This window comes from Hippichthys cyanospilos, chromosome 20, assembly GCF_059441005.1.
Source record: "Hippichthys cyanospilos isolate Australia breed blue-spotted pipefish chromosome 20, RoL_Hcya_1.0, whole genome shotgun sequence".
Classification (NCBI taxonomy): domain Eukaryota; kingdom Metazoa; phylum Chordata; class Actinopteri; order Syngnathiformes; family Syngnathidae; genus Hippichthys; species Hippichthys cyanospilos.
The window spans coordinates 4,371,880-4,387,061 of record NC_142388.1 but is presented as its reverse complement, the minus strand read 5'-3'; the positions used below and the strand labels follow the sequence as shown (position 1 = coordinate 4,387,061).

General features: G+C 38.2%; 1 protein-coding gene across 1 annotated transcript in view; it reads left to right on the top strand.

Annotated features, from left to right (window-relative positions):
• Window positions 1-15,182, top strand: part of cep128 (centrosomal protein 128) — a 28,472-nt gene that overhangs the window by 9,854 nt on the left and 3,436 nt on the right. Inside the window, exons 13-20 of the mRNA XM_088403390.1 lie at window positions 1,824-2,012; window positions 2,938-3,396; window positions 4,605-4,766; window positions 6,951-7,115; window positions 7,549-7,605; window positions 8,799-8,991; window positions 11,531-11,580; window positions 13,920-13,943. Coding sequence (XP_088259516.1) covers window positions 1,824-2,012; window positions 2,938-3,396; window positions 4,605-4,766; window positions 6,951-7,115; window positions 7,549-7,605; window positions 8,799-8,991; window positions 11,531-11,580; window positions 13,920-13,943 — 1,299 coding nt within the window. The remainder of the gene's footprint in view (window positions 1-1,823; window positions 2,013-2,937; window positions 3,397-4,604; window positions 4,767-6,950; window positions 7,116-7,548; window positions 7,606-8,798; window positions 8,992-11,530; window positions 11,581-13,919; window positions 13,944-15,182) is intronic.

Sequence of the window (15,182 nt, the reverse complement as noted above, 5' to 3'; positions counted from 1 at the left end):
AGGGTCAGAATGACTGCGTTGAAATGAGTTTTTAAATCAGTTCGTCACACACTTTGCTGGTTTGGAAATCAGAGGCTGTTAAAAAAAGTCTGTTAAAAAAATATAGTACATGTGAAACAACACAAGCAATAAAATGCAAAAATGTATTGTCTAAAACCTGTTTATTAAACAAAAACAAAACAAAAATTATACCAAAACAAGAACATGTATGGTATATAAACACAATACTGGAAAATGCAAAAACACGGTCCAAATTCTCTACTGTTTATAAAATAACACCAGTACTGTACTGTACTGTACTAAAGTACAGTATTGTATACTGTACTTTATTTTTAATGTTGAGTTTTGTCCATCTTGGAAAAAAGCATCATAGAGGTGCATTGCTAATCTTTTATTAAATGATAACTGAACAGCAATTACTGAATTGAGCTGTGAGTCCAGCCTTAAAAACAAAACAAAAAAAACAAGTCTGCGTCGAAGCAGAAAGTGTGCGAATGTGTAAGGGAAATCAACACACAGATTCACACGTTCGCTATTGATGTTTTCATTTACCGCTGCTTTACAACAACAAAATACTTACTTGGTACTTCAAAGGAAGTTGGGCAGATCAAAAACCGCGGCAAAGTTTTTTTTTTTTTTTTTCTTCCCCAAAGTTAAATGTTCTTTGGGCCTGTCTGTATTTCCGGGGTACAAAGTGGTTTCTGTTGAACGTGTCATCAAATTGATCACCTCATTACATTTAAAGGCGGGCGACTTAACGCGGTAACTTCAGAGAAACAGTATTTTCAACTGAGAAGTCGATATACAATTACGCAGCAAATAGGTCCTTATTTTCATTGGTAAAAAAGACAAGATGAAAAAAAATCGAGAACCCTCCCCAAGTTTTATTAGCTATGTTAGCATTCGTGAACAACCTTCCAAGAAGTGAGAAAATAAGTACCGTATTTTCGGCACTATAAGGCGCACCGGAAAGCCTTAATTTTTTTAAAAAGCTGATGGCGTGCCTTATAATCAGGTGCGCCTTATATACGGATCAATCTTGAGATTGGGATTGGTAGATGGGGAACGAAGTGATAAAGTAAGCTTTACCTGTTTCTTTTGTGTGTTTACACTTGAACAAGGTTGCTCAGATTGACATTGAGTAATTATGCTATTGAGAGTTAAGTTATTATTTGAGTTATTGTTATTTTGAGTATTACTATATTGTGATTGAAAAAGTTTTCAAATATGTCATTAATTGAGGGTGCGCCTTATAATCAGGTGCGCCTTATAGTGCGGAAAATACAGTATCAATGCCATCTACCGACTTGGTCGACTTTTCACCCTAACTCTAGTTCATACGTTCATCCGGCTTGCCTCTTCGACATTGCATAACTAAACTCCCGAATGTGCCGCAAGGGGAAAAAAAAAAAAAAAAAAAACTCAAGTGGATGGTGAATGACGCGCCAATTTACTAGTCATGCAGCGTGAAAACAACGAGAGACTCCCACCTGGAATATTTGATGCCACGTGAATTAATTATGAATTCATTTCCACCCCCTAAGTGAACCAGGATGTATAATCAAGTCCTCAATTAAATGATTAGTTCCTGAGCTACAGCAAAGTCCTTAAAAAATCCAGCCAAAATCCCGACGTGTTAGACGCAATCTGCCTCCCACAGACCTGACAGCTGTCCCTTACTTTTTCTGCTCTGCATATATTTCCTTCCGCTTCTTTCATCAAATGTTGTCAGAACTCTCCTTTGTTCTCCGTTCCCCCCGCATCTTCTGGTAATTTTTTTTTTTTTTTTCGCCCGTCTCACCCCTTTGTGTTGGTCTCTCCAGGTAGCCAAAGAAAAGGAGGGCTCCCACAGCCAGCTGAAAATGCTGAGCCAGCAGGCTGAGGTCGCCCGCAGAGAGCTAGCTGAAACCCTCCAACGCTTAGCCCTGCGTGAAGAAGAGTTACACCGCAAGGATGTGACGCTCGCCGAGAGCTGCCAGCGCCAACTGGCTCTCCAGCAGGAAATCCGAGAGGTGCGGGGTCAGGGTTGAGCGTTCTTTGCCGGGGCCAAACAACCAAACAGGCACTCTGAATAAGCTACTTTTTTCAACTTTTGAGGGAATTCTTTGGAGGGACTTCACGCTGTCTTTTGTTTGACAGTTTTTTTTTTGTATTATTCAGAAATTAAATTATTCAAAAGTCAACTCAAGCATGTTTAGCACATTTAGTTTTACCGACAGAACAGCAGTCAAGCTGCAACTTGTGTTTATTTACAATTTTCGAAAGCAGACAGTGAGCACTGAAGTTGGATTTTAAGGTAGACACTTCTTGAGTTTTTTAAATCCTAAAGACATGTTTATTTTTACTTTTTTTTTTTAAATGTAATCTTAAACAATTTTTGATCACTTTGGTACTTACTTAAAAATACTTTAAAATAATACTTAAAATAATTCAATTATAACAATTTACAGTATATTAATTTGATATTTCAATATTTAACATAAAAGATTAGTTTAACACTTTTAAGATTACTTTAGTACTTGATTACATGATTTAGTACCTGCTGGTTCTCGACCCTCCTTTAGCCAAACAATCTGTGAAAAAGAAAAGAAAAAAAAAAGGGTACCTGGGCCCCCCCCAAAAAAAGAAAAGGAAAAATATGTCTTTGCGATTTATTTAGTTAAAGGGATTCTTATTCTGGCAGTAGAGGTACAATGATTATTCAACAACTAATCTTTTTTTTTGTTATCTTTTCGCATGTGATGCCATTTTCATTTGACAACTATTGGCAAAATGTGTTTTTAAAGGCATTTATTGTGCATGAAATTGCAATATTGCAGTTATCAAATTAATAACAGTAAATACTGCTAAAAATGGCTATATAAGTCAACTATCCCTTGAAGATGACCTACATAAGTATGAGTTGTGTTATTTAAAATGTTGCACTTCTAATCACAGGCAAAGGATTCATCCGCTGCCCTTCAGATGGAAGTTAGGCGTCTGTCGGACAACCTGGCAAAACTGAGGGACGAGAACCGGATGCTCGTAGAGCAAGCTGCCACTCAGACCCGTTTGTGTCAGACTCACCAGAACAAGCAGGCTGAGCTCCAGGTCACGTTGAATCAAATGACCTCAGCCCATGCTCAACTAGCCCACCGCTTGACCGAGTCGGAAGCGTCCAAGAAGGAGCTTGAGAAGGTCGCGGCGGAATTGCAGGCCAAGTTGGCCGGGATTCGGGAAGAGCCGGACGCGTTGAGGAAACAGCTGCAGCTGGAGAGAGAGGTTCATCAGAAGGAACTGGACAATCTGAAGGCCGCCGTCGAAGAAGGCAGGACGAAGGACAAGGAAGTCCACGACATGCTCCGACTCTGCCGTCGCCAGCGTGATGAAATCCAGTCGCGTCTAAATGACGTTCAGGTAACTTCTGGTAATTAAATAAGAATGAAATCTCTTGTGATAAAGCTTACCATGCCAAATACCATAATCCTCCAAATATAGAATCCACCTGTGAATACCCTAATTTTAGGTTCAAATTCTGGTATTTTTATGTACCATAAGACGCAGCAACGGTTTAGTGACAATGCAAAAATGATAGCATACCAGAATAAATCTCATCTTTGCGAATTCTTCATATTTTCTTGTGTTCATATCTGCAAATGACATATTTGTTGCGCCTGTTGCCAACGTTTAGCGCAGCCGCTAGCATAATTTAGCTGCTAGCTATCAAGACTCGACTGCTTTATTTCGGCTTGCGGATTACCTACTATCAAGGCAGTTTAAGACATCAAAGTCAAGTTTATTGTCAATATGAATATGACTGGAAACTTTGATGCTGATAGCTTGACAGTTCCCGTTCCTACTGATCACTTTTGAACGAGCCAGGCTGTTTCAAATGTGTGTTTTCAGATGTCTCCACCAAAATGTATGGGCTATCTAAGTCACGATATATTTAACCTTGTGGAACGTGTGTCTCGTCCCATGAAAAATTGTGAGGCTATGTTCCAAGTGCGGATATAGTCACCTGACCATAGGAGTAGGACAAGGACAAGTTCTCATACGTATTAAGTTCTATCCCATTGGGGCCACACATATCCCTAAGAAGCCCACCCAACAGCCAATGAGCATCGCTCGCAGCGTATATTCCCATTTAGCCAAAGTTATCTTCGACGGAAAAAAAAAGAGCTTAAAATAGCTGTTTTTGCTTGTCCTTGTCCTCTCTTGGTTTCCCTTCCACTCTATCATCTCTTTCCTTCATAATCCCTTCCCTTGTCACCTCCCTCCAGCTTGAATTTAGCATTTTTTTTCCCCCTTCAGTCTGTTTCCTTCCCTCTGATTTTCTGTTTTCCCTCAATGTGTCACTCAGTTCATCTCAAGTTCTCAGTCAGTCTTGTTAATTCCACTCTAATTAGTACTTGACGTGTTTCATAATAGTTTTTTTTTTTTAATTAAATCTTTTTTTAAGCACAACACAATCATGCGCGAAAAGGTCATAAATAGTTCTTCGGTTGCAAATTTTATAGCCGCCATCTAAGACGGAAAATGCTTTCAAATAGGGGTTGACTTAAATTTGATACGCTTTTATCCGTAGCGGTATCGCCATCGTAAACACACCTTCTCTCCATTAGGCAGGTGCAGTATCGGACAGGAAGTTGTGCGAGGCGCTCGGCGTCAAGTTGGACAGGATGAAGGATGAGTGTGATAAAATGGCTGCGCAGCTCAACTCAAAAGAGGATGCGCATGCACTCCTCTGCAAAAGGTACCGGCTACTTCGACTGCAACTGGAGGAAGTAAGTGCGCTCTCTTTTGTCCAAATGTCAAAATAAAACAAAAAAAAAACAAGGTACAAGGACATTCAGCGATTAAACATAAACTACCTGCCTTATAGTGTTGATACGATGCCAGATTTGTAGTAAAAAGAATAGCGATCAAATTAATTGTCATTTGTAAATTTTCCAATATTTGTCTAAAGGTAGCTCTAAAAATTGCTAGTGATAAATGTATTAAATACTAAGTGGTAAATGCAGCAATACTCATCCTGCTGCTGTCCGTATCATAACAGACATGGCGACCTCTGGAGGAGTGCCACCCCCCCATGTAATACTATTTAATGATAACTAGACCTACGATTATATTTAAAACATACAGTTGGTCACTAAGAACACGTTTATTTGCAAGTTTTTAAAATGTTTAATCATTTAATTTATTAATTTCTCATGAAAAACGGTCTAAATCATACATATTGTCACTTTAAGATATTTAATTACCAAAGTATTTCAATTATTTATGTGAGTAGGGACTAAAGTAATGATCTAATTAGGTACTAAAGTGCTAAAACTCGAATACTTTAGTACGAAAGTTGTTGATTAATTTAGGCACTATTGACTAGATTGATTATTTTAGTTAGTAAAGTGATTGTGCTAAGCTAGCTTCATGTTACTAAAATAACTGATTAATTTAGTACTTAATTATTTATAGTAATTGATGACTTTAGTACTTGATTCGTTTACTATTAGCTATTTTTGGAACTTCTTTTTGCCTGACAACTCGAGAACATATAGAAAAAAATATAAGTATCTTAGATTGAATGTTCTGCTTCTTTAAAAAAAAAAAAAAACGTCTTTGGGAAGGAATGCTTGATTGATTTTTTTTTTTTTTTCTCATCTTCTCCAGCTATAGATGTTGACGCTATGCTTTTACTGGGCTTTACAGAGCTATCTAAATGAAATATCCATTTTAACGGGGTTGGTAGTGAATGAGTTAGATGTAACAGTCAGGTATTCAAGTAATTGTCACATGACCATCCAACCCCTAAGAATTTGAGAAGACTTCTATTTTTGCCACATCAGCACTATTTCAAAGCGCCGCTACATAAAACGCTATGTTTTACAACATCAGATGGAGTCTTCAGTCTCCCCTCCGACAGGCCTCATAAGTAGGAGGATCTCTTCAGGGCATCCATGTATTGACTCTAAATCGACTGAAAGAAAGAAAAAAAAAAGTGTTATTCATGTAACGTGGGTAGTTCATCATGAAGAGACAGAATGATGACCCACAGTCCCCCGGCAACACTCTTCAGTTAGTTCCTGTGTCCCTGACACATAGATTGACTGTGCCCTGGAAGAGACCCTGAAACTATAGCTTCGGCAGACCCGAGGAAGGTGGTTAACCAGGTCAGTTTGCGTGGGAGGAAAGCAAATGACTCTTTCATGCCAAAGCTCGTCCCTTTTTCAATGCGCTGTGAATTTCAGACTATAACCCGCTACTTTTTTCTCATGATTTGAGCCCTGCGGTTTATAGTCCGTTGCGGCTCATCTGCAGTGGGGAGCAATCCGTCGGTAGAGCAAATGTGTGCATCTGTTCAGTTCGGTGTGAAATTGAGTGTGAATTTATGGAACAACTATGAAATAGAACTAACAAGAATAACATTGACATTAGCTTCGGCTAACATTGTAGATTTTCTCATAATAACATGTAGATACCACTTTGGGCTGTTGTAAACAAACCGGTGAACACTTTCTCCTAAATCGCTTGTTTACTAGCGGGTTGTCGCGTCTGCGAGAGGGATGAACATAACACAGGAAGTACTTTGCATGACCTTCAACTAAACTTAAGTAAACTTACATGCTCAAAATCACCCCAAAATAAATATTATTGCTCCTGTGGATGCCTATATCATACAAAAAACAATCTAAATAAAGTTCTCTACATGCACCACCAGCACCATCTCAAGGCAAATAAATGAACTGCATTCATATTGTCAACTGCCCCAATTAATATTGTTAATTTAAACGTAGGAGGTTTTTTAAGCAGGACTTGAAAGTGATCTGGCCTCACGTTGCAAAATGACAATATAATTTAATAAGTAGAGGTACCACTGCGTTTAGATGCTAGTTTTTTTTTTTTTTGTCATTACAAAATTTCAATTCTTACAGTTGTCCTCCACAAGAGTTTTCATACTGTATCCTCCATAGGTCAGGTCAGATGAAGGGAGGCGCGCAACAGTATCCGAGCTCATCAAACTGGAAGAGAAGATGGCACAGATGGAAGCAGAACACGAGGCCCTTCTTTCCTCCATCAGCGATGAATTAGATGTAGCACTGCAAGGTCTGCCAAGAAATGCGGAAGACAACTTTCAGGTACTTGCTGCTGTTTTTATATTCTTTGTCCTTGGCTATCCATCGATTCATCTAGAGCGGTCACTTGGCTCTGGATTTTTTTTTAACCATACTTTTTTGTTATGGGTCAGTTTGTCCCACTTCACTTTACAGTAAATCAGTCCTTTTTCTTTTGTTAATGTTAAAAAGGATACAATTTTAGGTATCCTCATACGATTTTTATCGTTAATGATTTATGGCCACTGCAGGGAGTGTGGTGGGTGCGAAATGTTTTCCCTTTCCTTGAGGGGGGGCTTTACAACAAATAATTGAAAAGCACTGCAGTAAATGTTGAATGTACGTTTAAGCTAAACATGGGTCAGTATGACACACAGGACACAAATATTAGTTGTGTTTCTGAGGAACATAACAGGAGGGTTTTGAACTTTTGAAGTGTTTTCTTTTGTTTCAACAGGCAAATAACATTTCTGGATCAGTAAAAGACACCTCCCTTTGGCTACACGAGACAAAGGTATGATTATTTCATCCAGTTTCAAGCAGATTCAATTATACAACATAAAATTAAGCCTGCACCGCTGGTAGCAGTAACATGGGGTGCTTCTATGGCTGAGGGATTGCTCATTTTACACAGGCATTTCCTGAAATAGATTTTTTTTTCAATGAGAATAATTTATTAGCAGCATTGGTAGTTCAGGCTTTGAGTTACATTGAAGAGAGTTCAAGCCCAAAAATGGACATTTATCATCCAGAGTAGTCAAAAAGGGCAGCTCCTAGGTGCAGTCGTTTAAAAAGGACAACATTGTGCATTTGAACATCGTACAATAGACAAAAACAGAAAAACAATCTTACTTTTACAAGCAATGCCCAGATGAGCACTGCAACCTCCAAGCGGAAATGACCATTTGCCATACTTGTGCAGAATAGCTTGGTGTTCGCTTCAGTGACAGAAAGTGGACCGCTATACTAGTGGTCACATTAGCATTAGCATCTAGCTTCATCATGCTATTGCTCAGCAGACTACAGCACGGTTTTATTCTGTTTAATTTTCATACCACTTCACTGTACTCCTTGAAAATAAGTAGTATAAGCTCATATTTTCATTGTGGCTTTTCATTATGGGCTGTTCATTATTTATATTTTCATTAATTGATAAACTTATTTAAGTTCATCGTATGCACTGTATACAAAAATTGTATTTTATGAAGAAATGCTAAGAACATTTCCAATCTTCTCATGCAATATTGGGATTTATAGCAAACTAAAAAATAAGTTGTTTTACCTTTTTTATAAATATATTTTACAATGATATATTTACAGCTAACCGCCACTTCACCGGGAATTGGAACAAGGTCGGCGCACATAGAAAAATCGATGTATGATTGTTTTTAAGTTATTTACCATTATTTTACCAGTCGTGCTATTTGAGAATAGATTTTTCTCTATGTTCCCCCATGAGTTAATATCCGTGTTCTAAATGTAGTGACTACATGGTATACCAATTAAGAAGTCGAAATGATTTGAAAATTATTGTATTCTGTGTTTAGTTTAACACAATGACGCAATTTCACTGATATTGCGAAATTATTGTCATTTCACCCGGCTTGCAGCTTATGTTTTTCTAATGCGACGCACCCTATACGCGCACCTATATATGTATATGCCTACAAAATCCATATCCGATACATTTTTTTCAATTCTAACCAGTCGAAGATACGCCGGCTGCGGCGGGAGTTGCGGGAACATGACACAAGAGAACAGCGCTTGAGAATGCAGCACAAGCACACCAGGGATGAGCTAAAAGCATTAAGGCAAACCCGAGGCACCGATGGAGACGCTCTCCTGCGGCGCCTGGACGACCAAGAAAAGCCGCTGCTCTCCATCAGCACGGAAAAAAAAGGTACACAAACACTTCGGGGAATTTCATCCATTTCTGATAAGCATCAGCCCACCTACAAATAGTTCATCTAATCCAGCAGCAGCGTAATAAGAACGGTCACTTGTAATTTGACCCCTTTTAATAGCTTCTGCCGGACTCCGTGATCCTTTTAAATGGCGCCGGCGTCTCGGGTTGTGTTCCCCTCGTGTCCGATCTTATCTGCCGCGTTCCTCTTCTTCACCTCGGCGTATCGCGCGCTTCATCTCTTCGTACTATTCCCCAAGCTTTCATCCAGTAATGATGTGATGCTAGACCATCAGGAGGTCAGATCGTTTTTGGAGGTCCGGACGCCCACGGCCGACAACTTCGGGATGGGTGGAACCAATCAGACGTTTAGACAAAAAGTAGCTTGTTGGGAGAGGAAATCGGTTATTGTTGTTAGTTAGCATAGAAATGAGTGAACAGTTTTATGATCATTCTGCTGGTTAGCAAGGTGATGTTGCAATACGAACAACCTTTGCTAAAGAACGACCATATCCATCAAATTCTAACGTGAGCGATGTTTTTATTAAAGCCACTTAATTGCTCGCCTCAGGCGACGTCAGCAGAACATTTCACTGCACTTATTTATTATTTATCTCTTTTTCGAAAGACCTGAGGAAAAAAAATCGTGAATATAGTGAGTATAGATGTTCATTTTTGCAGAATTAAAAAATAGAACTGAATCGAGCCATTTTTTTTTCATTTCAATCGCTGGTACATATTTATGTTTAGCCACCTATTTTTAAAAAAAATGTTTTCAAGTTTTTGCACAAGTACTTGCACTAAATAAATTAAGCACTAACGAATTGATTTCTTCAGTACTTAAGTAACCAGCATAACTTGAAGAAATGATTACCTTAGATAAGTACTAAGGTTATTCATTACTAAAGTACTAAAGTAATCGATTGCTTCAGTTAACATTACTTTATGTACCGAAGTGCAAAAATAATCTCCTAATTTAGTACATTAGTACCCGAATTAATTGATTACTTATACTCATTTAGTAAAGTACATCATGTAATGGCTTACTTTAGTACCTAAAGTAATCAATGATTTAAGTACTATGGCTGGACACATTTAGTACTTTAGTAACTATGGTAATCAATGACAATAATTTATTCATTCCATACTGTAGTACCTAAAGTAATCACTTTAGTGCTTGATTAAAGTAATCAATTAATTCAGTACTTTACTACATAAAGTAGTCACTTTACTATTTGATTACCTTGAGTAATTAATTACTGCAGTACGTGGTTAATCATTAACTCAATTACATAAGTATCTAATTACATTTAAAATGAAGTACTGTACCATATTTTCCGCACTAAAAGGCACACCCACAATTACTGACATATTTTAAAACTTTTTCCATATATAAGGCGCACCCTCAATTAATGACATATTTTAAAACCTTTTCAATCACATTATAGTAATACGCGAAGTAATAACAATAATAACTCAAATAATAACTCTCAATAGCATAATAACTCTGTCAATGAGCAACCTTGTTCAACTGTAAACACACATATGAAACAGTTAAAGCTTACTTTATCACTTCATTCCCCATCTACCAATCCGATTCTCAATATTAATCCATATATAAGGCGCACCTGATTATAAGGCGCAGCATCAGCTTTAAAAAAAAAAAAAAAAATAAGGCTTTTGGGTGCACCTTATAGTGCCGAAAATACGGTACATTTAAAATTAAATACTGTACTTTAAAGCCCTCCTTTATCCAGGCTTTTTTTTTTTTAAAGAGATTGAACATTTGGATTCTTAAAAAAAAAAAAAAAAAGTCAAAATATGCCTACGGGATCAAATGAGGTTTTTCTGAGGTATATTTGTTTCCATGGTTGAAAAGATGGAGGTGTGGTCTCCCCCAGGCTTTGAGATGAGCAAATGAACATTTCGCACACTTACTCTTTGTGGAGCATTTCCAAGGCCAAATGGTTGGAGAAAAGCTGCTGGAGACATCAAGTGTTTTCTGTTTATTTGTCAGGGGAGCCTTTTTCTCATTAGGAGGCACTTAAGGCACAGCCAAGATGCGTTTGAAAAGCATTTTCAATTCTGCAAAGCATTTACTCAACCCCGCAACGTATAGCAAGCAACGCGGCACAGCAAGTGTAATCACTGCAAGCATTTTACTTTCAGATCATTTTCATTATAGTGATTTAAAATGCGCTTGAAAATTCCCTCATTTGGACTCGTGTTTTAATGTCACGCTAAGAGGTAATTGGCACAGCTTGCAAGGTTAATTGAGCACGTCGTCTCGCAAAACAAAACGTGTCAATGTTGTGCTAGCGGGAAATATAATCAGTTTCCAAATAAAGATCAATTAGGCAAACAATCAGAAACTGCACTGAAAACAAGTTGACGCTGCAATCAACAGCAGGCAGAGGCAAGACTGGATATAAATATTTTTTTTTTCTTCTCGCTAACATTTGACATCATACTCACTGATTACGCTTGCCACTCGCGCGACGTTACACAAATTCAAACTATTTTGCTTTTCATTCAGAACTGCTGGAGGGGAGTCGCAAGAAGGATGAAGAAATGAGGAGCCTTCAGGTTAGCACGCAATTGTTCCTGTCGCGTCTCATTTGTAGGGTTACACTTAAGAGAGTCGGGAGGCAAATCCACTCAAGAAATCCCAGAATTCTACATTTTTCACCCAAAAATTCTCCATTCATTCCCACTCAGTTTCCCTGATTGTTGCTATCATTTTTATTCACCATTCTTTTCAATTGCAATTCAACATTTACGCCATTTCAATTTGAAATTCAAAAAAATTCAGAACATTCTATTCGGCTTGACAACAATTGTCCACATGCCAAAATTTTACAGGTACCAAAAATTCCGTATATTTCATACCAAAAAAAAATCCTATTGAGTTTGCGATTTACCTATCATCACCACAACGTTATTTTATTTTCACGCGCACCTTCATTTTCCTTCTTTAACATTATATTTCACAAAACATTATGAGTAGGCGTGGACATTCATGGGAGCGCAGAGCAGTTTGGAGATACGGTATCACTAGTGCTTGCAAAGTTGACTCAACTGAACCGCCTCCGAAAAGATTTATTTATTATTTTTGCCTTCTTAGAATGCATGTTAATGTGTTTCTTTATTTACTCATTTGTACTAAAGATGGCGCACCTTTTTTTATGTACCATTAGCACGTTTGAGTGCACAAACATGAGCGTGACACCTCTTGCGGCCACGTTGCAGCAGACATGAGGTTTTGACCCACTGTGCCACTACAGCCGCCATCACCTTTTACTGGTTGGGATTGACCCATCCCGCACTTTCATTGGCCTTTCGCTCAGCACCAGACGACGGCGACAAGAGTTGGAAACCCGGAATCCATCTGTTACTACTCGGCGACACCTGGCAAAATCTGTTTGCAATTAATCAGCCGCCCGGTCGAGCCGTTAACTCTTACACTCCCAGTCACATTCTCTGGACATAAAACGTTAGACGTTATTCGTTCAGCAGATAAAAAAGTAAATATCTTTTTCTGTTCTGCATGAGAATATATCGGTGTTGTCGAAATTCGCATTTCTGTTGAAAAAAAATTAAAAAGCTTTTTGTAAAATCATACCTGTCAAGCATAACTGAGCATAATTTATCATAAACTAACAAAAAAGGCTTGAAGTGAGCTACAGCCACGGCTTCCGTCCACATTTCAGTCTTCATCCTCCATTGGATGAGCTTATATTTATAGAAATAACCACAAAATATTGTTATAGTTGCCACAGTGTGGATTTTCCCATCCCACACACATCACATATTTAAATATATTGTTTTTCAAGCTCTCACTGACCATAATCTCCCAAATAAAAGAAACACTTTTTTTCCCCTAAAAATGAAGGCTGAATTCTGGGTGCGTCCTATAAACGATAAAGATGAGATTTTTTCTGATTGTTCTGTCAGCCACATAAGCCGACGCACAAATGTGCATTTTTATATCAGCTGTATAATATAATAATAACGAGGTGGATGTCAGTTGGCTGTTAGCATTCAGTGCCCTTTGTAGCTAACAGCAGCTTGTGTTAGCTGAGATTGTTACAACATCATTTTCAAGAAAAGAAGCGAGCAGACTGAACCACCGTCCGAGTCCGTCCTTGTTCGCACACAGGAATATTACTAAAACGGAGAGGATCATGTAAAGGTTCCGATGTCTCCAGCTGATTTGATTAAGTGGCGAGGTATGTTCCGTTTAGTGAACACGAAAACATATTCCATTTGATTGGTTTATTAATTGGCATATACACGCAATTATAAACTCGCTGCGTTCACTGTGAAACACACTTACCACAACAAATATCTAACTGAAGGATATGAACGCAAAAAATTATGAAGAATCCAGGAAGATGAGATTTATTCCGCATTTATTTCCGCATCAAAACCCAGAGATGACTTTCATGCAAAAATAACAAACAATTAAACCGTTTTTTATGGGAACGGGTGTGAAAGAGTTAATTTTCAAGCACGAGAGGGATGAAGAAAACAAATCGGAAAGGCAAGCGGGGAAAAGTTCCAGCGTCAAAGGAACCCTTGTTAGAAACTACCAACGCATCCTAAATAGACGGGGGAGAAGCAGGTGTGCCTCGGAGTGGCGCTTAAGAATCATAGCATCACTTACGCGCGTTGTTATCGAGGGAACATCAGTCAGCAGTGATGAGCCGTCAGGAAAATGTGCCTCTCCTAATCCCTCACTTGTTTCCCTTTTATTTTCTGTTCTTCTCCCCTCCGCCGCCACATAATCCACTTTTACTGTTAGAGCAAATTACCTGGCTTTAATGTCTCGCAACACAGCTGTGTTTTCTGTCCCCTCGTGATAGTTTGCCCCGTGGCGCTTTGGTAATCTTTTGACATTTTTTTTTTTTTTTTCCTCTTTGCAGAATCGCGTTTTGGATCTGGAGTTGGTAAGGTGTCATTGTTAATGGATATGAATGGAATAAACATGAAAATTGTAGTTTTATGTGTTTCATAGTTTAATACAGGGCTGACAAAATTGTTTCTACTGAGGGCAGCTGAGAGAAAAATGGAAAGGCCAAAGAGCCACTTTTTTTTTTACTATGAATTATTAAACAGTAAAAATCAAGCAAGTAAGCAACTGCACATTGCCTTTATAAATTTAAAAAAAAAACTGCTACATTGAGGCTTTTTCTTAATGTTGAGGCAAATATGTTTTTTTTTTCATACGACTAACGCTGTCCACCATTAAAAGCAGCAAATATTACTGTATAAACAATACACATTGCTTTTTTTTCTTAATTTTGCAAATGCTTTTAAAGGCGTTATAATTAAAGCTATTTATGATTTTTTTTTTTCCTTCACTCAAAATGTTCAGTGACATCAGTTCTATCCATGCATATGTAGGTTATTTTTATTAACCCCCCCCCCAAAAAAATTGAGAACTGATATGGTCTGTCTGTGTAGTCTGTGACGTGACGATGACACTTTAACTGGTCTCTACCGCCACCTACTGTCTTGAGGTGAAACTCAAGTCAACAAAGAATTTTCTGTTTACTGACTTAGTTTGACCCCCGCTCACCGGAATGTCTCAAAAATTGCAGGAAAATCAATGTCATAAATCCTATGAAAACGCATCTCAAAAATTGTAATGATAATGGTCCAAAATATGGACAATGATTAGTTTTGTACACAAAATCTCGCACGTCCAGCTACAATCACATACGAATGCCAGAATCGTTGTATTTTGAAATTTTAAATCTTTTAATCGTCTGCTGAAAATTTCAGCTCCCTCGTAGTTTTTTTTCTCATTGATTTTTTTTATGATGTCATAAAACAATCAAAGAAATGTTCATAATTTGTAACATAATGCCACAAGGGTTCATAAGAATGGCTTTTCAGCTCTGAGATGAACGATAAGTCATACGTGTCTAAGTCCAGTCCTCGAGGGCCGGTATCCTGCACTAATGACTGAGCTTTAACCAAACACTCAAGCTTGTTTTTTTTTAAGAAGTTGTCCATCTTTCGGACTTATGCAGCTGTCTCGCCCCCTCCAGTCTCCCGTTAGTTAAGGCCACCATCAAGTAAAATCATTTCTGCCACAATAGCATCCGTCGACCCACTTTCATCCGAGCGCGGTCCGGCGTATAGCGAACAGCGTGACACAATGTAACAAGCGCGTCTTTTCA